The sequence below is a fragment of the Pleurodeles waltl genome, chromosome 4_1, assembly GCF_031143425.1.
Source record: "Pleurodeles waltl isolate 20211129_DDA chromosome 4_1, aPleWal1.hap1.20221129, whole genome shotgun sequence".
Classification (NCBI taxonomy): domain Eukaryota; kingdom Metazoa; phylum Chordata; class Amphibia; order Caudata; family Salamandridae; genus Pleurodeles; species Pleurodeles waltl.
The window spans coordinates 881,319,631-881,343,309 of NC_090442.1; the positions used below are offsets into that span (position 1 = coordinate 881,319,631).

At 45.9% G+C, this 23,679-nt stretch overlaps 1 protein-coding gene across 1 annotated transcript in view; it reads right to left on the reverse strand.

Annotated features, from left to right (window-relative positions):
- TTLL8 (tubulin tyrosine ligase like 8) overlaps positions 1 to 23,679 on the reverse strand; it is a 305,753-nt gene that overhangs the window by 220,789 nt on the left and 61,285 nt on the right. Inside the window, exon 7 of the mRNA XM_069227565.1 lies at positions 17,982 to 18,005. Coding sequence (XP_069083666.1) covers positions 17,982 to 18,005 — 24 coding nt within the window. The remainder of the gene's footprint in view (positions 1 to 17,981; positions 18,006 to 23,679) is intronic.

Here is a 23,679-nt window from a genome sequence, read left to right on the forward strand (position 1 = left end):
GATGAATTACTGCAACATCTAAGACGGGTAGCCCACATTGTTTAGGATTTGCCGAGTTCGTCTATAAATTAAATTTAAAAAAAATAAAAACAGCCTTCCTTAGTGTCCTGTTTCTGGGATACGAATGATCAAGTGAAGGAAGGAGTCTAGTGCCACAATTCCTAGAAAAATGCGCAGTTACAACCTCGAAATACCATTAAAAAACTCCAATCCCTATTGGGTTTTCTCAATTTTGGCAGAACATACATTCCAGCTTATGCATCACACATCAAACCCTTATATGACTTTATACGTCCTGACTTTTCCAGTAAATTTTGGACAGTCGAACACACACGCATCCTGAGAGCATTGCAACAAGACATGCTTGCATCACAACACCGACACACAAGGGAAAATAAAAAACATCTGGTCATCAGAGTAATTGTTGGTGCCTTTGGATTCACCTATGTAACAGTCAATGAGGGTGAGACAGTCCCGATTGCATACAAATCACATTTGTACCCAACAGCAGAACAACGTTTTGCTCCCACTGAGAGAATTTTCACTGATGTTCAGATGGCTGTCATTAAAGAAAGACCACTATCCCAGGGGAAACACATTATTGAATCTCCAATTCCACCCCTCGAGGCTGTTTCCAAAGCCGGTGTTCCAAACGCTAAAGCATTACATCCACGTTGGATCCAATGGGCAACGTCTCTGACAGCCACTGATGTTGACTATATTTGTGACCCAAAGCTACAAACTCAAGAATTTTTGCAGTATGAACTAGAATACCCAGTTCCGGCAAATACATTGTGTATTGATCAATATCAAAGTGTCATGTACACCGATGGCTCAGCACAACCCTCAACAGGCACTAAGCATCAGTACTCTGCTGCATGCGCAGTTGTAAGCGGTTATATTGAGGGTAGTAAATTCTATCCACAACATACCTTTATGCAAACCCTAGGCGATTGCACTGCACAATTAGCAGAGCTAAAGGCTCTGGTTATGGCAATATAACATACGGATCCTTATCAGCTAACATTGAGTGTCTGTGATTTGAACTATTGTGTCCAGTCCTTGAATGAATATCTGCATTACTGGCGCCAGAATGGATTCAGAGATTCTGAAGGTAACACCATGAAACACAGACTTCTGTGGGGGAAAGTAGCAGATCTGAAGGAAACGCTACCAAATGTCCATGTTGTACATGCACTTGGACACCAGTGAGCTGGAATACACGTTGGTGGGAATACACTGGCTGATGAAGCAGACAAATCAGCAGTAGCAACGGCTTCTGTTGCTGCAGTAACTCTTTCTAGATTGAACCTGACGCTGAAATACTGACTGCCGTGCAAGCCTAGGCTGACAGCACACCTATACCTAAAGGATGTCCAATTAAGTATTCCTATCAGAAGGGAGGCTTCCTTGACACAGAAGTAAAAATTCCAGGTGTGGGAGTTTGAGTAATTTCCAATAAAGACCTACGACCAGAGTTGATCAAAGCAGGGCATGAGGGGGTTGCCTCTGCCCATGCTGGTGTGGAGGATACAATATCATTATTGCAGGCTTGTTATTGGTGGCCAGGTCTTTACAACAGACCAAGCAGTATGTACTTTGTTGTGATATCTGCCAACAAATTAAGGGGTCCACTGTCAAACGCCCACCGCAGACACCCCTCCTAATTTCTAACAAACCATTATAATGTATGTACTTGGACAATTGTGGTCCCCTGATTCCTGATAGTGCATACAAATAATTCTTAGTCGCTGATGACTCCTACTCCAGATTTCTATAGGTGTGACCACAACGCTCGGCAGCTGACGCTCAGACGTTATTAAAGATTTGCAAGTCTTTATCGGCACATATTCAGTTGCAGCTTTCCACTCGTAGCAGGGCCCTGCTTTTGTCCTCAAAGGCATTCAGGGACGCCATGGCTTTGTTAGGGGTCCAACTCCATTACTCGTCTCCATTTCATCCCAAGGGAAATAGTGTTGTGGAGCAACAAAACCGAGATTTAAAGCAACCCTTAACAGCCAGAGTATTAGGTACGGGTCGTAGTTGGCTGAATCACCTGTATGTAATAATCTGCCTAGAAGGTCTGTAGGGCGTTGTACTTCATACGAGTGGCTGTTTGGAACTCTAATGTATGTTCCAGATCTTGATGGTCCTGGCGTGGAGGCGGCAGAAACACCCTTTGACATAAATGAACGTGTCACTGTCTTGTAGGAATTACAACAGTTCTGTGACGACAACACTTCTGCCAGTGCTGCCTCCGCAGGAATTAAGGATGTACCAATAACATCAACCAACTGGATTCCAAAGGTTGGGGATCTAGTACATGAAAAAGTTGCTGTGAAAAAGGAGTTTGGTCCTTCCTATAGTGCACTGGTTCCAGTCCTGGGAATACACGGTACCAGAACTGTTATTTTACCACCCCTGCCTGGCTCTAAAGAAAACCCCTTTGTCTCCATCGACAATGTCAAGTTACACCATGCGGCCGATCCCGGACAGCAGACCAAGAGGAACAACCAGTAGTACCCGAATCCCTCCCACAACTGGTCAAGATGTCCCTCTACAAGTTTTGAGCAGCAACGCTGACAACTCTTCGAGCTTGGGGAGGGTGGAAAATCATCTTGCATTAGTTCCTCTACCATCTATTGCAACGGAAAATTCTGAAATTGCTGATCGATTTGATTCGACCTCTACACAAATGGACAAACTGCTTCTGGATACTTTGCCGACATTAATGACATCTTTTCGGACTCATCTGCCTCTTCTGCATCTGAACTGCCGAAAACACATAAGCTGATAAATTGGCTTAAAAAAATTACTTTATTTTCCCATGGAACTATGTGTGGCTTTCCTTGACTGTATTAGCTTTCATCCTTTGGATTGGTTTTGTTATTACTTTATTTCTACTGATACATGATCATTACCTTCCTGAACGATCAACAGTTGAACTGGTAGATGAGGTCCTAAAACTCAATTTTTCTTCTCACAAGGTCTGCAGAGACTTGTCTTTTGTGAACATTTCACCCATACCAATACCTGATGGGATTGTTTGGGATAAGGTGACATTTGATATATTCGGCCCAACGGAGGTCTTTCAAATACAATATGGGGGTCATTCCAACCCTGGCGGTCAATGACCGCCGGGTTGGAGGACCGCGGGAGCACCGCCGACAGGCCGGCGGTGCTCCCAAGGGCATTCCGACCGCGGCGGTAAAGCCGCGGTCGGACCGGCAACACTGGCGGTCTCCCGCCAGTGTACCGCCGCCCTTTGGAATCCTCCAAGGCGGCGCAGCTAGCTGCGCCGCCGAGGGGATTCCGACCCCCCCTACCGCCATCCAGTTCCCGGCGGTCCGCCCGCCGGGAACCGGATGGCGGTAGGGGGGGTCGCGGGGCCCCTGGGGGCCCCTGCAGTGCCCATGCCACTGGCATGGGCACTGCAGGGGCCCCCGTAAGAGGGCCCCTACAAGTATTTCACTGTCTGCTTGGCAGACAGTGAAATACGCGACGGGTGCAACAGCACCCGTCGCACCTTCCCACTCCGCCGGCTCAATTACGAGCCGGCATCCTCGTGGGAAGGGAGTTTTTCCCTGGGCTGGCGGGCGGTCTTTTGGCGACCGCCCGCCAGCCCAGGGAAAAACTTAGAATACCCTCCGCGGTCTTTCGACCGCGGAGCGGTATTTCGGAGGGGGGAAGTCTGGCGGGCAGCCTCCGCCGCCCGCCAGACTTGGAATGACCCCCTATGTTTTTAAACTTTCGATGAATGACATAATAATACCCGGAGTTGTTTCTGATTACTGGGAGGTGAAAACTGTTGATTTCATGATGACTGAGTTGGAGTATTTTACTGTATTTGAAAGTGAGGATGTTTATCAATCCAAAGAAAATTATGGTGACATGTTTTACTATAATTATTATGGACACCATTTCATTCACAAAGTAAGTACCTCGAAAACTATCTTTAATTACACACAATGAGAACATTGTCCAACTTTTCCACAAGGAAATTCTAAAACATAGTCTGAAAAATTAACATATTGTTCTGGGCACAATGTTAAAAATGCTGAGTCACATTATTTCAAATAGCCATTGATGGAAAATTTACATATATCATTGACCGATACAAAATTCATTTATTTGGATTCCTTTGTTTCCTGGTTGGCTATAGAAGGCTATGAATATTGGTTGAAGTCGATTGACTTGAAAAGTGAGTGGGGAACAAATAATTGGCAAATAAGGGAAAGGAAGCTTTATTTAGAGCATGTCTGATACCTGTTCAAATTATATTTTTGAATGAAACTGTACAACAGACAAGTTGTTTAGGCTTAGCAAAAATTAAGGATTTGAATGTGCCCAGTATTCCTGCCCCTGCAAAAGTTTACAAATGGCAAAAGTATATAGATGCAACTGAAGATCAGCTCGCTGAATGGGTCGAAAACAGCATGTTTAATGCTTCACTTTCACGTCCTGGTGGGTGGTTATTGCGGCCAATAGACCCCAATGGGTGTCATAAACGTTTTGTAAACTCCAAGGAGGGGGTTTAGAACAAGTATGCCTGACCCTCGCTATGTGTCATCTGAACACGCGGGTATAGTGACAACATACAGTGTAGGGAAACTATGCCAGCAATGGTTGAAGATTTCCTCACTAGATGCTGTTAGAGAACACCTCAGTCTCCTGTCTAATAACACTGGCTTACAGGATTCCCTGTTAGGCCCCAGAAAACAACGCAGAAAACGCTTCTTAAATGCAGTCTTTAATTAAATTTGGAAGGTTTCTCAACAGGAAGCTGCTGCTTGGTTAATGCAAATAGATCAGGAAAATTTACAGAAGGCATTAGCTGTTGAAGATAATGGAATTAATACCCTCTCTGACAGGATATGCGCCTTAAACTATATTGTTTCTACTGCAATAGACATAGTACAAAGCGACATCTCCTCCTTACATCATGGACAAAGTCAACTATATCCATTATGCAGTTAGGTTGGAAACTACAAACACTGAAGGCAGGTCGTGTTCCCTGGCAACACGCCAGCGCACAGGACATATTTTCCACATTTAATTTAACGCAACAACAACAACTAATGGCTAAAAAAGAAGCAACTTATGTCATGTTAAATATTGAGAAAGGAGAAAAGTTGCCTTTTACTGTGGCTGAAATACCATCTGCTGAGTGGTTAATACATGAGGTCTGCCTACTTCAACATTTTCAATTCATATCCTGCTTAAAACACATTCCATTAGGCAGATATGAAAGCTAAGAGGTAGTTACATACACGAGGTGTGGGAGCTACTCTTCACATAAAAATGTCTCAGTGGTATGAAAGAGGTCTTTCTTAGTGGTAGTGAATGCAAGACTTCTGTCAGCCATTCAATGCTTTGTAGACAGCTGTCCTTGCATGGGGAGTGTAACGCTTCAGCAGCGAACTTGGCTTGTTATCTGAAGGGAGTCCCAGCCCCTTTGATTAGACCTGCGTTCCAGGTGCTCTTGAATGGCAGCTATGTGCTCCTTAATAGTGAGAGCTGTTGTAGGATGCGAGCCGGAATAGTTTATGTCGTTTCGGTCTCCAAAATTGTTACATGCTGCGGGGATGTACTTGTTCCTCCTACACGACAGAGCGAAGTAGCTGAGATTTTGCCCCATATCACTACTTCAAATGTGAATTTTGACAAGTTGAGCACACTCAAGGCTTTATTGTTTCAAAAACATGTGGTGCTTGCATCTGCACAAGAGACCTATGTGCTTCAGGCTGCGAGGTCATCCGCAGAGACACAGTCCCTTTTAAGTACTAACTTTGCGAGACACTTTGGTGAGCTCGTGGGACGGATATTTAATGCGCCCAGTACTATTGGAATCGCTAATTTCTTTAAGGCTTTTGGTTCTGGTTTCGTTCACACCTTCTCTTCTATATTTGGCGTAATACCTTCAGTCATCCACTCAATATTTTCCAATATTTTCAGGGGATTTCTGGTAACTTTGGCTATAATAGGTGGCATCTTGCTATTGCTACTTTTTATGCGCAATGGCTGTCCCATTACAACAAGGAGGACTGAAAGCGGTTCCACTAGTGCAGCTGTGTCATGAACGCATGATGCAGTACTTTGGAGCATCTCTCCTGGAGCAATTGGAGTGCGACTGGTCTCTGTCAATTAGACCGTTTTTGCATTGTGTGCAGCCCGTGTTTGGTGCCTCTGGTGCCCTTTTGAATGTGCACTGAAAGTTTGTCTTTCTTCGCAGTGCTTTCTTTTCTTGGACGCTGATCTGTTGATGTTTTCACAGAGGGCTCATTACCAGACATGCACATTGAGGATGCGTTTGGTATGGGAACCTGTCTATGAGTTGCCCTTTGTGGATCAAGCAGCTCTAGACTCACTCTTGGGCACACCACAGAATGCTGCTGCCTCGGTTGGAGCTCAGGTTTTCGAACATGAATGCTCCTTGGTTTTCCTTGGCGATGAACTTCCTACTTTACCACCTGCCGAAGTGGATGATTTTCAGTCTTCAATTATCGTGGATTCAATTCGGCGACTTTAAAAAGGATTCTGACTTTTGAAATTCGGCCTTTCTTGACACCACAATTGACATCTTAAATTGTCCTTTTAGTACATGCTCAAGTGTCTTTTAACTTGTCATTATTGACATTCCCATATACATGTGCCTTAGGATTAATTTTAGTAGCTTTTACATATATAATTAGGCTTGGAACCACCTTTGAAAGGGCAAGGGGAGGGTGTTGTGTAGCCATTGTTATCTACAGTTTTATATATGTTATTTTAGCAAACTAGGCCTGCTGCTGTGTATTTTACTCTAGATATGTTTTTCATTCAGCTTCATTATATTATTTTAATATTAGCCACATTTGCGGTCTTGTTTTATTTTCTCTATCTAGCTGTTCTTCGCCTAGGTCAGCACTGCATTCTTAAACAAACCATTTCTTTCACTCTGTGCTTTTCTCAAGGATGCAGTAAGATAGGTTGCTGGCAAAAGTTGTACACTTCTTCTCCAATGTTCACAGAAACATACACACTCTTACATGGGGATCCTTTCTTGGAACATCAGCATTTTTATTATAAAAACATTACTTTAACCCATGCACGTTAGAGGGAGATTCCAGCCAGATGACCACGACTGTACGCTGATTGCTGATTGCTTCGCTACAACTGCTTATGTAGACTACAGGCCTCTTGCTCAGGTCTGAGGGAAGATGTCTTCCCAAGGGAAACCTGAAGGGCAGAATTAGAGTTTATCATGCTGTGCTCTAACAAAAGCCTAGGTAGGAACTATCCTTAAAAACCTTAGTGACAACATGGTAGCGTTATTCTTGTGCATTACTCTCCTTGTCACAATTTTAATCCTATTGTGCTTTATCGTCCTAGTTATTGTAATACATGCCTTATTATCTAAGATGCAGTTACTTCAATAAAACCTCATTGAACATTACTCTGCCTCTGACTGTCCTAGCATATGTGAGACTAATGTAACTGAGAGAAACGGATGAGATCTGAGTGACCACAATTCCCCTGAGGAGTCATTTATGTCATGGCCTGGTTGCCCTAATCATCCCTGCTCTTGGGTGGAGATCAGGCACTGCTAGTTAGCCAGAACAAAACCCGGATTAGGCTGACAGGTGTCACATGGTGCTGTATCAGACTCAATCTCCCACAGTACAGGTAATTCTGCCGCCCGAGTCCAGTAGTCTCATTAAGATAATGAGAACCTACACAACACAACCACTGCCAGGAAGTGATCCTATCCTGATTGGTTCCCCTTGTGTGCCACTGATAATACCCTGTTGACTCTTCTACAACCACTGCCCATTTTTCAAGGACAGTAAGACACTAGGCTTGAGACTCCAAATGCTGTAGCAGCTACCCTGATGATTACATCCACCATGACTGAACCCATCATTATTTGCACTTTATTGCTTTGATCCCATTCATGTTATTTACCTGTGCACTTCTAAATAAACACAACAAAACCACAACATATGATTGAGAGTCATATTTCATCTGTTTTGAAAACTTAACTGTGAAGTTACTTGCTTACACATGATATACACAAACGTAGCAAATGTGGGAAGGGACAGGTCACTTGTAGTGTTAGATCTGGGTTCAATACATACACAAGGGTACAAGTGGACAATCAGCAATCCTCATTTACAGGACAGTGCTGCACACAGGCAGACCACATGCTAATGATCACACAGTGAAGTACATCTTCACAAATTTGTGCTTCAGCATCGGTATTGTTAACTAACATCGCGCAGACCACTGACGTGTCTGATGTGTGGGTAGTGATATTTTCACTCAGTCAGTGGCCTATTGATGGACTGATTGCTTAGTTACCTGGGTCTGGTTCTCACCTTCCTGCACAATACAGTACTCCATTTGTTTCATACACTTTATTGACAACTTGTGATTGTGTGTGGGTTGAGCTTACTTGGTCCTTGCATGACTGAATTTTTTTGTATTCTGGAGACCAATGTCCTAGATGAGTTGGTCCACATCATATTCTAACTCTTGGCACATCACAATTGGTGCATGTGTGTGTGTGACATGTGTTCTGACTCCTAGACCTAAATTTGACATGTGTGTCAATTTGAGGTGATGCATGCTGGTGTGTGTCCATAGTATATGGTAGTAATTATGTGACATGAAGAAGGTATAGCATCTTTGCACAAGGCTTGCTTGCCTTTTCTTTACAACATGCGTCATTGGCTGGTACATAACATCAGGGTAAAGTATTTGTGTGTTTAATATGTGTATTGAAATTGTGAAAAGCTATTTCACAAGTCACCTTGTCATGGTATGGTCAGTGTGATTGGTCAACTTAAATCATGGTAATGTAGGTGTCTGTTAGGTAACTTTGCTGGTGGTTCACAATGTAGATTTTTGATAGACATACATCATATTTTGTATTGGCACTTGGTATTGTATACATCATGTATTGTATTGGTGTATTAGTGAACAGGATATTATAGGACTTATGTGTAATGTATGATGGAAGTGTTATCTTGTGAATATGATAACCCAACTGCACTATCTATTTTCAGCATTATCACCAGCAGGGAAAGGAGACTGGGTATAGCCGAGTGGGGTAACTTCTGGCCTACTGGACCTCCAGTCACAGACACCGAGGGACCCAGTGGCCCGGAGGGCGAGGGGAGTGCCACGGAGGAGACCGGATCCACTACATGTTCTTTGGAATTCTCCTCCAGTGTCCACTCCATAGTGGTGGCAAACCCATCTGGGACCACCCCAGTACTGCCTCTGTCTGCCACCCCCTTTCCATCACTGCCCTCCCAGTAGCTCCCTACCCAGTTGGCCATGCCCGCCCGCCCATCAAGAGGTTGGGTGTCTCCTTTGCTGCAGGCACCTCTGCCCCAGCCCCTGTTAGCCATGCTGCCCTCAGTGAGGAGGCCATTTACCTCCTGAAGTCTATCTCTGTGGGTCTGACGACCATTGTGAATGCTGTCCAGGGACTGGCAAACAATATCCAACAGAGCAATGCGTTCCTGTAAGGCATTCACAGTGCAATCTCTGGCCTACAGAGATCATTTCAGGCTCTGGCCTCCTCACTGATGGCAGCTAGTCAACCCTTGTCTACCATCCCACCCTCCACCTTCCTCTCCCCAATCCAAATCCCCCCTTCTCTGACTCAACCAAAGCACACAGACAGGCATGCATCCACCTCAACATCCAAGCGTGGCACAGACAAACATAAGCACCACAAGACACACCACCGGCACGCACACAGGCAACATCCACCTGCAGACACAGCAACAGTCACAACCTGCCCTGACACCCCCACCACCCCTAGCTTCATAGACACGAAACCTGACACACCTGTAGACACTACACCAACATTCAGTGATCCAGCCCCCACACCTATCCTACCCGCAGGCAGCACCCCAGCAGACCCTCAGACATCCACCCCAGTCACCACACCCACAGACACCACCACGACTAACACGCCTATATGCAGCACATCAACCATACCTACAGTCACCATGCCAAACAGGCAGCCAATACACCCACCACGGCATCCTCCAGGACCTCCATCCCCCTCAGCCCAAGACACATAAACACCCTCACTCACCCACTCAACAGGCACACATCACCCACAAGTACACCTCCACAAACATGCACCCAAGACATCCACACATAAACGTCAACCACTCCTTCACCCTCCACACCCAAACCCCCATCTGATGACTATCCCTGTGTGTCAAAAAAGTGTTTCCTTTCCGAGTTTAACCTTTACCCTACTTTTTCCCCTGTGAAACCCCTAAAATAACAATTTCCCTCCCCAAGGCCATACCATCCACCTTCAAGGCCTCCCCTATCCCCCTGCCAGCAACAATGCCCCTCCCCCACCAAAACGAAGACCACCTTCCCAAAAAAGTCCAACCCCCACCCAAACCAAAGCCTAGAGCCCCCCTACAAAGCCTAAACCGCCCCACCACCCCCAAGAATCCCTGAGGTGCCTACCTGCCCCTTGATAAGGTTATATGGTGGAACCACGGGTGCTTCAAGCGCCCGTGACTCAACAACAAGGTCGGAACAACGACCTCGGTGTAACCACTAATGTCTGTACCACAAATGCATTTACAACGATTTTACCGTTGTAAACACAGTCCTGGTATAGGCATTAGCAATCAGCATGCACGATCCAGCAAGCTTCCCCTCTAGCCCCCACCCCCAAAAAATACTGCAACCCCCCATCCCCACAACAACCCCCACCCCCAAAATAACCAGAACCCGAACCTCCCTCCCCTAAAACCTAAACAACCCCAGCCCCCACCCCACCCCTTAAAACTAAACCCTGACCCCCCACTCCCCTCCTAAACCCTAATCACCCCCAGCCCCCACCCCAAAAACAAAAAATACCCTGAGTCCCCACCCCGCCCCTAAAACCTAAACACTCCAACCCCCAACCCACCCCTTAAACCTAAACCCTGCCCCCCCCAAAACCCTAATTTACGTGTGTGTACTGCTTGTGGTTCATGCATTGTTGGAGCAGTATGTGAGGTTGTGTGCAGTACTTTTGTCCTCTAGGGATAGGGTATGTGTTGTGTGATGGGTTATGTATATGTAGAAAAATATGTTGTTGTCATGCTATTCTGTTGTGTTTGTGTTGATGTGTGCTTGTTGTTGTGCAGTGTGACTTTGAGTTTTGACTGTTTGAGTCTGTGTATACTGTGCATGGCATAATCGTTTCAATGGGATGTGTGTGTGTGTGATGTGTGTGTCAATTGCTAGGTTGTATGATGGTGTAATTGTGTGTATTCCATCGCAGATGATTGTTCATTGTTTTATATGTGTGACGTGTTTATATTTGTGCGGTTGTAGCATTGTTGTGATGTGTTGGTATGTTGTATGGGAATGTGTGAAGCTGGGCCTGTGATGTGTTGCCATGCGTACCTGTGTGTTATTGACGTGTGGTGTGTGTGCTGGCTGCAGTGTGCAGCTGTGTATGTGTGGGTGTCTTTGATGCAGTATGTGAGTGTGTGTGTCACTGTACTGTTATGTGTGAGTGCAGCCCTCGCACCTCCTTACCTATGGTAAGTTACGCACCTCCCTCCCTATGGTATGTTATGTAACTGTAGAGAATTTGACAATTTACAAATGTAACAGGTGAGTGTGTGTACTTACAGTTGTTGTCGTCCTCGTCAGCGATGATTCTCTTGTCTTTCGGTGAGCAGGAGCAGCGGGATGACGTCTAGTGGTGGCTCCTTGGCGACATCAGAGGTGTATGGCTTCCTGGAGGTGAGTGTCTCCCTTTATGTTGTTTGTATCCGCCTGGTATTCTATGGCGGTTCAACTGTGGCGGTTATGTTGGCGGTGTGCAACCTCATGAGTCCAGAAGAAACATGGTCTCTGCCGGACTGTTTGTGCCTCCATTGACCGCGATGGTCTGTCCTGCCTGGCCGCGCCGGTGGTACTCTGGCGATGTTCTGTACGCACCACTGCCAAAGTAATAATTTGGCGGTCTTCTCCGTCTGCCTATTGGCAGTTGGACTGCCAACATGGCGGTCAAGGCCCTTAGGCCCTTATTTATACTTTTTGACGCAAACCAGCACCAGCGCAGGTTTGCGTCAAAAAGTTTACCGCCGGCTAACGGCATTCCAACGCGCCAGCCGGGTGCCTTATATATGGAATGACATTAGCCGACGCTGCAGCCTGGTTTGCGTCAAAATAAACGACTCAAACTGGGCAGCGCAGGCGTAGGGAAGAATGGGGGTTGTGTGTCAAAGAATGGTGCAAGTCAGGTTAGAGTAAAAAATCTTGGCTCTAACCTGACTTGCGCCATTTTTTGACGCACAACCCCCATTGAAATGACTCCTGTCTTAGCAAAGAGAGGAGTCATGCCCCCCTGCTCAATGGCAATGCCCAGGGGACTTCAGTCCCCTGGGCATGGCCACTGGGCACAGTGGCATGAAGGAGGGCCCAAGTTTAGCCTCCCTATGGCACTTAAAAAATATATATATCTACTTACCTGTACTTACCTGGGATGGGTCCCCCATCCATGGGTGTCCTCCAGAGGTGGGTGAGGGTGGCAGGGGGTGTCCCTGGGTGCAGGGAAGGGCACCTGTGGACTGCTTCCATGGTCGGAGACCATGGAAATAAGCCCACAGGTCCCTTAATGCCTGCCCTGACCCAGGCATTAAAAAAAGATGGCGCACATCAGGCTGTGTGACATTTTTTAAGGCCCGCCTCCTCCTGTGCGTCAAAATGACACGGGAGGATAAATAAGGTGCAGATGCCTTAAAGTAATTTTTTGCAGGGGAACGCCTACCTTGCATATCATTAGCGCAAGGTAGGTTTTCACGTCCAAAATATGATGCAAACTCCATAACTTTGGCGCTAGATGGGTCCAACGGCAAAGTATAAATATGGAGTTAAGTTTGCGCCGATTTTGCATAAAACAAATTATGCAAATCCGGCGCAAACAGAGTATAAATATGCCCCTTAGTTTCCTCCAATGTGGTTTCTCAGTTTTCAGTTTTTCATTAATCCACATACATATGTGCAATCATTAAAGAACCAATCTCCATAGTTTTTAGGACAGTCAGAAATGATATAATTTGAACAAAGTTACTTTATTGAATCCATGCCAATACCTTGCCCACTGGTCATGCTGGGAGCTTTGGTTCACAAAATGTCTCCCAAGACCTCAAGCGTCCATGTTTTAACAGCAGAAATATTCTTGTCTGCTGGAACATCACTTAATGTTCTACAGTCAAATAAACCTACTTAAACAAATTTAGGGCCACACATACAAAGGAGATTTTGTAATTCGCTATTTGGTAATGCCAAACACCAATGCACAAATGTGTCTTTGACACGTTTTGCAATTCCCAGTGGGTCACAAATAGACCTACCTCATGAATAATAATGAGGTAGGTCTCGGTTTGACACCCATTAGGAATTGTTAAAGCCACAGGGATGATGGCCTGTTGGGGTCAGCAGACCTCCATGTCTGTGAATGCTTTTAAATAAAGACTTTTTATTTTTTATTTTTTAAATGCAGCCCGTTTTTCTTAACCCTTTCGCTGCCATGCCTTTTCGCGCTCAGCTGCCAAGCCGTTTTTTGGCTATTTGCGGCAGTTCGCGCTTAGGCCCTCATAACTTTCTGTTCACATAAGCTACCCACCCCAAATTTGCCTTCTGTTTTTCCAGCATCCTAGGGATTCTAGAGGTACCCAGACTTTGTGGGTTCCCCTGAAGGAGACCAAGAAATTAGCCAAAATACAGCGAAAATTTCGTGTTTTTTTTTTTAAATGGGAAAAAAGGGCTGCAGAAGAAAGCTTGTGGTTTTTTCCCTGAAAATGACATCAACAAAGGGTTTGCGGAGCTAAAATCACCATCTTCCCACCTTTCAGGAACAGGCAACAATCAGAAAACCCTATTTTTCAACACAATTTTGGCATTTTACTAGGACATACTCAATTTTTACTATTTTTTGTGCTTTCAGCCACCTTGCACTTAGTGACAGAAATAGGTGTGAAACCAATGCTGGATCCGAGAAAGTTAAACATTTCTGGAAAGTAGACAAAATTCTAAATTCAGCAAGGGTTCATTTGGGTAGATCCTAGAAGGGTTTCCTACAGAAAACAGCTGAAATACAAAATATTGAAATTGAGGTGGAAAAAACAACCATTTTTCTCAAAGTTTTACTCTGTAACTTTTTCCTGCGATGTCAGATTTTTTAAAGCAATATACCGTTACGTCTGCTGGACTTTTCTGGTTGCGGGGATATATAGGGCTTGTAGGTTAATCAAGAACCCTAGGTACCCAGAGCCAATAAATGAGCTGCACCTTGCAATGGGTTTTCATTCTATACCGGGTATACAGCAATTCATTTCCTGAACTATAAAGAGTGAAAATAGGTATCAAGAAAACCTCTGTATTTCCAAAATGGGCACAGGATAAGGTGTTAAGAAGCAGGGTTATTTGCACATCTCTGAATTCTGGGGTGCCCATACAAGCATGTGAATTACAGGGCATTTCTCAATTACACGTCTTTTTTACACACTGTCTTACATTTGGAAAGAAAACATTAAGAGAAAGGGGCAATAACACTTTTTTTGCTATTATGTGTTCCCCTAAGTCTCCCAATAAAAATGGTACCTCACTTGCGTGGGTAGGCCTGATGCTCGCCACAGGAAACGCAACATGGACACATCACATTTTTACATTGAAATCTTATGTGTTTTTTGCAAAGTGCCTAGCTGTAGATTTTGTCCTCTAGTTCAGCCGGCACCTAGGGAAACGTACCAAACCTGTGCATTTTTTAAAACTAGACACCTAGGGGAATCCAACATGGGGTGACTTGTGGAGCTCTCACCAGGTTCTGTTACCCAGAATCCTTTGCAAACCTCAAAATTTGTCTAAAAAAACACTTTCTCCTCACATTTCGGTGACAGAAAGTTCTGGAATCTGAGAGGAGCCACAAATTTCCTTCCACCCAGCGTTTCCCCCAAGTCTCCCAGTAAAAATTATACCTCACTTGTGTGGGTAGGCCTAGTGCCTGCGACAGAAAATGCCCCAAAACACTATGTGGACACATCAAAATTATCAAATACAAAACTACCTTGGGGGGGAGGGAGGGGGACCTGCGTTTTTACTCCTGGGATCAGCAGCCATCTAGGGAAACCTACCAAACCCAGACATTTCTGAAAACTAGACACCCTAGGGAGTCCAGGGAGGTGTGGCTTGGCTGGATCCCCCAATGATTTCTTACCCAGAACCCTCAGCAAACCTCAAATTTAGCTAAAAAAATCACTTTTTTGCCACATTTCTGTGTGGGATCATCGCACCGGGACAAATTTCCTACCACCCAACGTTCCCCACAGTCTCCCAATAAAAATGATACCTTACTTGTGTAGGTGGGCCAAGTGCTTGTGACAGGGAAGAGCCAAAACATGTCGGAATAGAGGGGGAACCAAAGCGGGTCTAAAAGGGCAGTTTGAAAAAAAACATTTTTAGGCTGACAAGTGCAGCAGAATTTTTATCAGTATAGATGGGAAAATGTTGGGTGGTAGGAATTTTGTGGATTCCTGCAGATTCCGGAAGGTTCAATCACAAAAATGTGGGAAACATGTAATTTCCAGCAAAGCTGGAGGTTTGCAGGGCATTGTGGGTAAGAAAATGGTGCAGGTGCATGTGAAGCACACCACCCTGGAATCAACCAGATGTGTCTGGGTCTTGTGGATTTTTCTACATGGCAGCGTCCCAAAGTCAAAAAAGTGCAGCCCTCATCATTCCAAGTGGGACGATTTTGAGAGTTACCAAGCTCTCATGGCCCAAATGTAAAACAAAAACCCAAAATAATCAAATGTCTTCTTGCTTGCCGTGGGATAAGATGTTTAAGTGTGCGGGGGGAGAGCTGAAAGACTGTTACCCCCTTCAGTTGGGGTGGGGGTATAACTATGCCCATACTGGTTGGTAGCCACAACCCCACTATTTTTCTTTTTTTTTTTTTTATTCCATGCCATGTTGTAGACATTCTGCCACCCCCGGGGTGTGGATCGGGGGTAATTGCCCTATCTGCCCACTGGTGAGCAGAACAACGCTGGCCCCATTAATTGGGGTGGGGGTAGGGCCATACCCCCACCCTCTTATTTTGAAAAAAAATCTTCCCTGGTCTCTGGTGGGCTTTCTGCCCCCCCCCCCTTGGGTGCAGATGGGCCTTCCAAAAACAGGCTGATCTGCCCCCAAGGGGGGCATATAAGGCCAACAGTAATGTGGCCCCATAGGGAGTGACCCTTGCCCAAGTGACAGCCCCCCCAAACAAAACACACACACCAATCCCTGGTGTCTAGTCATTTCTGCACCCCTTGTGGGCAGATTGGCCTAAAACAATAGGGGCAGAAATGGCCTAAATACAATTTGCCCCCCAGGGGATCTACCCTTGCCTAGGGGTGCACTCCCCATACATAAAAACATAAAGTAAATAAAAATATATATATATCCCTGGTGTCTAGAGGTTTCTTCCCCCCCCTTATAGGCAGATCAGCCTAATTATATTAGGCCGATCTGCCTCCAAGGGGGGGCAGAAAAGACTTACAAATATTTTGCCCACCCGGGGAGCACTCCCCTTGTGCGTAAGGATAAGTAATAAAAACCTCCCTGGTGTCTAGTGGTTTCCGCTCCCCCCATCCCCGGGGCAGATCGGCCTAATTATATTAGGCCGATCAGCCCCGGGGGGGCAGAAATGGCCTAAAATCAATTTGCCCCCCAGGGAACGACCCTTGCCAAAGGCGTTGCTCCCTAAACATAAAAGAACAAAAAAATCCCTGGTGTCTAGGGGGTTTTCTGCCCCCCCCCCCGGGTGCAGATTTGCCTATTTATATTAGGCCGATCTGCCCCCGGGGGGGCAGAAATGGCCTAAAAATTATTTCCCCCCTGAGGAACGGCCCTTGTTCATTATGTTCATATGTTCATTTAAAAAAAAAAGAAAATCTCTGGTGTCTAGTGGGCATTTCTGCTGCTCGGGCAGCAGAAATGCTTGCAGAGACATGGGAGGAAAGGAAAGGCCTTTACTTTCCTTTCATGTCTCTGCTGGCCCCCTCCTTCTGAGGCGGAAAAGAAATGCTGAGCATTTCTCTTCTGCAATCGCGCTGGAAGCATGCTTCCAGGGCGATGGGAGGTGACCTCTGATGAGGTCAGCACGCTTACGCGTGCTGATGTCATCAGACGTCATTGGAGGGGTCAGGAGTGGAAGGGGAAGAGATTCCCCTTCCAGCCCTGACCTGGGGGTGTGGGGGGGTGGCCCTCGGGGGCACCGCTAGCGTTTCCCCCCAGGGCCAGTAAATGGGCATAATGGTTACGTCCATGGCGTCTCACAGATACAAGGGGTTAAAGGAAAATAGGATGCGTTTCAGAAAAAAAAAAAAGTTTTCTATCCATGTTTTAAAAGTGGTCAGTGGTCCGTGGGACAATTGTCTGCTGTTAAAAAAGATTTTACAAACATTCACAAAGGGAAAGGGGTCCCTTGGGGGCTCCTTCCCATGTGTGAACTGGTTATCACCTATTTGAAGTAAGTCTATTGGGGACCTCTTACCACTGTGATTCAGTAGAAAGGAAGGGTCAGCCTACACAGGCTTCTTGCTAATACCAAATTGCAAAACAAATTTGTGATTCAGTCTGAATCGCAAATAGGACATTTTGTGTTCGCAAGTGGGCCGTTTCTGCGAATTGACCCGTTTGCACCCACAAAAACGCATTGCACATGTGGCCCGTAGTTACCTCACAAAATTCTGTCCCCAATGATCTTCCTCCGTACTTTGTTTTCTTGCAAACTAGTCTTTTAGTGATCAAGAGCATTTAGAATGGTGATATGTAAGCACACTTAAAACTGATAGTGGGTTTTACAATTATATTCTTTTAAGTGCAGAGAAAAAACAAAAGTAAAAAACTGCTGAGAATCTCATTGTTGGTCAATCAAACAAATACATATCTATATATAAATGTCATCCTACCATTATATCGTGAATATTATCTGACTGCTGAAGAGCCTCTGGCAATTCTTGTTCCTCTTCCATGAATTCACCATTTTCTTTAAAAAAGAAATTAAGACTACATTAGGGCTTTAATAACATAATTGTGCATTTATTGTTTTGCAATCCACTTTATTTTTACATTTCTAATAGTTTTGGTATTTTCTTTACTTTTGTACACAATTCATATTTAAATCTCATATTAAATCTTAAATAGGTTAATTCAGTTTTGGAGTAAATATTAACTGATATATGTCTAAGGGGCAAAATTCTAGAACAGTCTCTGAAAAGACGACAGACTAGAGAACAACCACCTCCACATTTAATGTAACCTAAGACAAAATGAGCAACAATAGGCCTTCTGTTGTCTACACCTAACTCATCAAGCTGAATTCCCCTGAAATCTATCCCAAGGGATTTACTTTCCTTACTGTGCTCTTAGCCCGAATTCTATCTGGATACTTACAGGTGACACTGAGGTGACTGTCTGGCTTTCACCTCCATGCTGTTGCATGGGATCCCCCATGTGCAGGTCTCTGGGGAACCCTGTAGGAGTGACCTGTGATGATGGGACTGCCTGGGCACCCCGTCTTGTCCTGCAGGCATGTCTGGACACTGTATGAGGCAGCATCACAGGGTTCCTGTTCAGGTGTGTTTTTTTCTCTGGCCTTCCTGGGCACTGTGTTGCTCTCTGACAGTGAGCTGCCTGCTTCTGTGCTTCAGGCTGGCCGTCTCTCATGGTGGTGTTGGCTGACGATCGCTGGTGCCTGTGCACAACCCCTCCTCCACCTGAGAGTCAGGCTGGAGCTCCCCACCATGAGGGGTGAGTCAATGAGTGGTGACAGGACATGAGACCCCCCCTCCCTTTCCTCCCATATGACCGGTTGGTTGTGCTGGCCTTCCTTGTTTACAAGGGACGGGGTTGGGCACTCCCCTACCTCTATCAGGGCTTGTGTCCTGGGATGCAAGCGGTCTGGTATTTCTCAGTTGTTGTCCCATCTGTCCTATTTAAGGGGATTGTGCTCGGGCAGTTTTTGTTCACGTTCCTGTATACTGTTGGCTCATGTTGCTCCTAGTTATAATGGGGAAACATATGGCTAAGAAGAGGCATTACTCTCCAACCTCCTCTCATTCCTCTTCTTCTTTGGCAGTGGGCTTGTCTGCCTCATTCCCCCTAAAAAGAGGAGTGGGCCTAAGGAGGAGCAGTTGAGGAGACTGTTAGACCTGGCATCCTTGGTGTGGTTCCCCCTGTCTTTTTGCCTCTGCTTCCTGTCTTTTTGACTGTGTGCTGGACCCTTTTTTGCTGGTTTTGATACTCTGGGCACTTTATCACTGCTGAACAGTGCTACAGTGCAAGTACTCTCTGTGTAAACTGTGTGTGTAATTGGATTTTCTATGACTGGCATATCTGCTTTACCCTTAAGTCCCTAGTGAAGTGCACTAGAGGTGCCCTGGGCCTGTAAATCAAATGCTACTAGTGGGCCTGAAGCACTGATTGTGCCACCCACATATGTAGCCTTGTAAACATGGCTCAGATCTGCCACTGCAGTGTCTGTGTGTGCAGTTTCAAACTGTTAATTCAACCTGGCAAGTGTACCCACTTGCCAGGCCCAAACCTTCCCTTTCTGTACATATACAGCACCCCTATGGTAGGCCCTAGGTAGCCCCATGGGCAGGGTGCAGTGTATGCTAAAGGCAGGACATGTAGTGATGTGTTTTGCATGTCCTGATAGTGAAATATTGCCAAATTAGGTTTTCTTCCATAAGTTAACATGGGGACTGTCTTTAAATATCTTTTAAGTATAGTTTCCGATGGGGGCAGATCGAGATGTGGAGTTTGGGGTCTCTGAACTCACAATTTAAAAATACATTGTTTAGTAAAATTGTTTTTTAATTGTCAGTTTGAAAATGCCACTTTTAGAAAGTGGGCATTTTTGCTTAACCATTCTGTGCCTCTGCCTGCCTGTGGAACCTACGTCTGGGTTAAACTGGCAGATGGGCTGTTTGTGAATTCCCACTAGACAGTGGCACAAAGGGAGCCTGCATATCCTGATGAGTCTCCTTGGCTAGAATGGGGAGGGATAAGCTGACACTTTCACCTGAAGGGGCTGTCCTCACACAATGCAATCTCCAACCCCCTGATGTGTGTGTCTGGGGCCAGGCCTGGGCAATGCGGACAAAGACTGGACTTTGCTTTGTTTTCCTGCTTGTGAAGTATCTCCAAGGGCTTGTAATTAGCTTGCCCACTGTTCTGAAGTCTCAGGGCCATCAAAGGCTCCCTCTGCCAGCACCTGGACTCTCTTGCTGAGACTCCTACCCTGCCAAGTGATGCCCAATCAAGTCCATTGAAAGAAGTTGGTGGAAAAAAGGCTGAAATCCACAGATAGGAGCCGTGCGGGAGAAAAAATTGACCTGAATCGCAGATGGGAAATTGACACAACACCCATGTGCGGCTGCTGAAATCAATGCATCACACACACAGTGCGGCTCTTCACCACTGTGTGCCGGAATTTCACATGCATCGTCGCTGTGCGTCAAAACCACAATGAGCCTGCGCTAACCCGGGGTTGCCCATCCGGAAAACGATGCATCCCTCTTCTACGGGAGAAATGAGGCATCGCCTGCCCAACCGGAGAAGCAACAATGCATGGCCTCACTTGCGAGTAAGAAATCGATGCTTCGCTGACTATTCCGATGCACACTTGCCCGTGCGGCTTTATTTTTTACGCAAACCAGGTCCTTTGTGTGAAAACAACGCATCCATTGATTTCTATGGATTAGTACTCTTTTTTGCTTTAAGAATTCATATCATTGCTTGTTCATGTTGTATTTTTGTTGTTTTGGTCTTGTTTGATTTAGATAAATGTTAGCTTTTTTTCTAAACTGGTGTTGTGCCCCTTTTGTCGTGTTTTCACTGTATTACTGTGTGTGGTGGTACAAATACCTTACACATTGCCTTTGAGATAAGCTTGACTGCTTGTGCCAAGCTACCAAGTGGGTGAGCAGGGGTTGTATTAGGAGTGTAACTCCCTTACCCTGACTAGAGTGAGGGTACCTGCTTGGACAGAGTGCAAACCAACTGCCAACCAGAGACCCCATTTCTAACAGTGATTAATTATGGAAACCTTGTCTTCCTTGAAGAAGAAAAAGCCAAGTTCCAGGTCTTTGCAGGATTTATACTCTGATATTTCCTCTGATGACTGCTCCCGCAGTGCTGACCATAAGGGGAAAGTATATTTCTAAAGATCTGCTGCCTGCCTTACTGGGCCATGTGAGAGTGAATGCGAGTTTTCCAAAGGATGATGTGCCATTCTCAGTACTCTGTGTTGCCTCAGCTTCAGAAACTGCTTAGTGCGGTCCTTTCAATTAATCAGTTTGTCATGGATGTCTTGCTGCAGGAATTGAAGGATCCTGACTGTATTGCTTTGTCTCGTTTCATGTCCAAGCTGTACCCCTTGGAGGACATGGATGTGAAATTGCATGACTGTGCAGGTGGATTCAGTGGTGGCCAGTTTGGTGGGTAGGTCATCCATGGAAGAGGATTGGCAGACACAAAAGTAGACTCTACCCTAATGAAGGCTTATGCAGGGGCTCAACTCACTTCACAAGCTGGTGTGTATGGGGTTTGTGTGTCCCAATCCCTCTTGTCTGACTGCAAAACCCTGTTTTCCACCATGCAGGAAGGGGGCTTGTGTGCTGATCTTCTGGAGTTATGGAACAGCAGGCTGAGTTTCTATCTGATGTTGCTTTCATGTGAGCCTTTCCACTGTTCTGTGGTGCTTCAGTTGTAGCCCATCATAACCTGTATTTGAAGGGTTGGAATATGGATGCTGCACAATGCTACATGGCCCTCTGTCTGCCTTTTACTGGATCACGCCTGTTTGGGCATGAGTTGGAGGAAAAGTTGCATTGGGTGTTTAAGGAAGCATTCTTTGTCATTCTGGCGGCCTCAGAAGTCCAGGTCATCCTTTGAAGGGTCCTCATCCTGGTCCTTTTGTTAACCTTCCAGTCACAAGACTGCAGTAGCTAGCATCAGAAATTCCAAGCTAAAGTTTTTCAAGGGAAGTTCCAGAACAAGTTCTGCCCTGATCCCGGCACTGACTTTCAGTGGTCCTGACTATACCATCGACACCCCACATGATATTCCCTCTATAGTCAGGGTGAGACTGGATATTTGGCGATTTACCACATCGGACAAGTGGGTTTTGGACATTCTGAAGGTAGGCTACCAGTTCGAGTTCCTTTCCGGTTCAGAACACTCAGGCATGGTGGTGACCCTACCACAGAATCCAGTGAAACAGCAGACCTTAATGTAGGGGGTGTAATATGTTATGTTTCAGAATCATGATCATCGGAAGGGCCTGAACTCTTTTGTGAGAAAAATTCCTTTGAAAATGGAGAGTATGCAGGGTATTATTTCATTGATTCAGAGGTTGCTGCCATGGCCACAATGGATCTCCAGGATGCCTACTTTCATCTCCTGGTTGCTCTAGAATTGCAAGCATTTCTGAGGTTCACTGTGATGGGTCACCATTGACAGTTTTGTGTCCTGGCCTTTGGTCTTGTCTTTGTTCACCCCCCATGTGTTTACAAAGTTTGTGGCCCCTCTGATGGCTTATCTCCATCATCAGGGGATCTCCATATTTCCTTACCTAAACAACTGGCTCCTTCAGGCTCCGCACATATCGGTGCTGCATCTGCATCTGGAGCAGACCATTCATACGCTAAACAGCCATGGTTTTCTTCTAAATTTTTCCAAGTGCAATCTCCAGCCAGAAACCAGGAAGTTGTTTGTAGTATCAGAGTTCAACATGGTTCTGGGAAAACTGTTTCTTCCTCAGTCGCTGATTCTCAAGTTACAGACCATGGTTCATTCCTTATTGGGTCAGTCATCCGCCCCCTGGGGCCTGTGGATGGAGGTGCAGGGTCATATGGCAGTGACAGTCTTCACAGTCCCTAGGGCCTGTCTTCATCTTAGGCCGTTGCTATGGCATCTCTGCAGGTTTGTGACCATGTCTGTGTTGGGCCGGACCCAGTTGATCCCAGTGTACCCTGAGGTCGCTCCCTGTCTGATGTGGTGGTTGGACTCCTCGAATCTTGTCAAGGGGGTGTTGATGCATCCCTCTCCTCAGGTGGTGCTGGTGACGGATGCAAGCCTCATGGGCTGGGGGGAAACGCTGGGCCTGCTGATGGTGCAGTGGAAATGGCTTCAACTGGAGGCACATCATTCGTCCAATTGAGGAAGTTGACAGCTGTGGCCAGAGCACTGTGTAATTTCTGGACTTGCATGTTGGGTTGCAATGTGTTTGTTTGGTCGTGACTGTAGCCTACATCGACCATCAGGGCAGTATGCACAGTCAATCTCTCAATTTGGAGGCATTCTTTTTTGCACGGTGGGAGGAGCATCATCTTCAGTCCCTTCGTGCTCAGTACATCCAGGGGGTGGACAATGTGGTAGCGACTCTCTGAGTTGAAAGTCCCTTATCCCTGGACCTGGGGCTCTCTCCTCGGGTGTTTCACATGATTTGCAGATGGTTTGGGTGTCCCCGTCTGGATCTGTTCACCTCCAGGGGGAACTCACTTCTGTCCCTGTTCTGGTCCAAGATCCCTGAGGAAGGTGCCTGGGGTGGATGTGTTGTCGATTCCATGGCATCGGGATCTACTGTATGCGTTTCTTCCC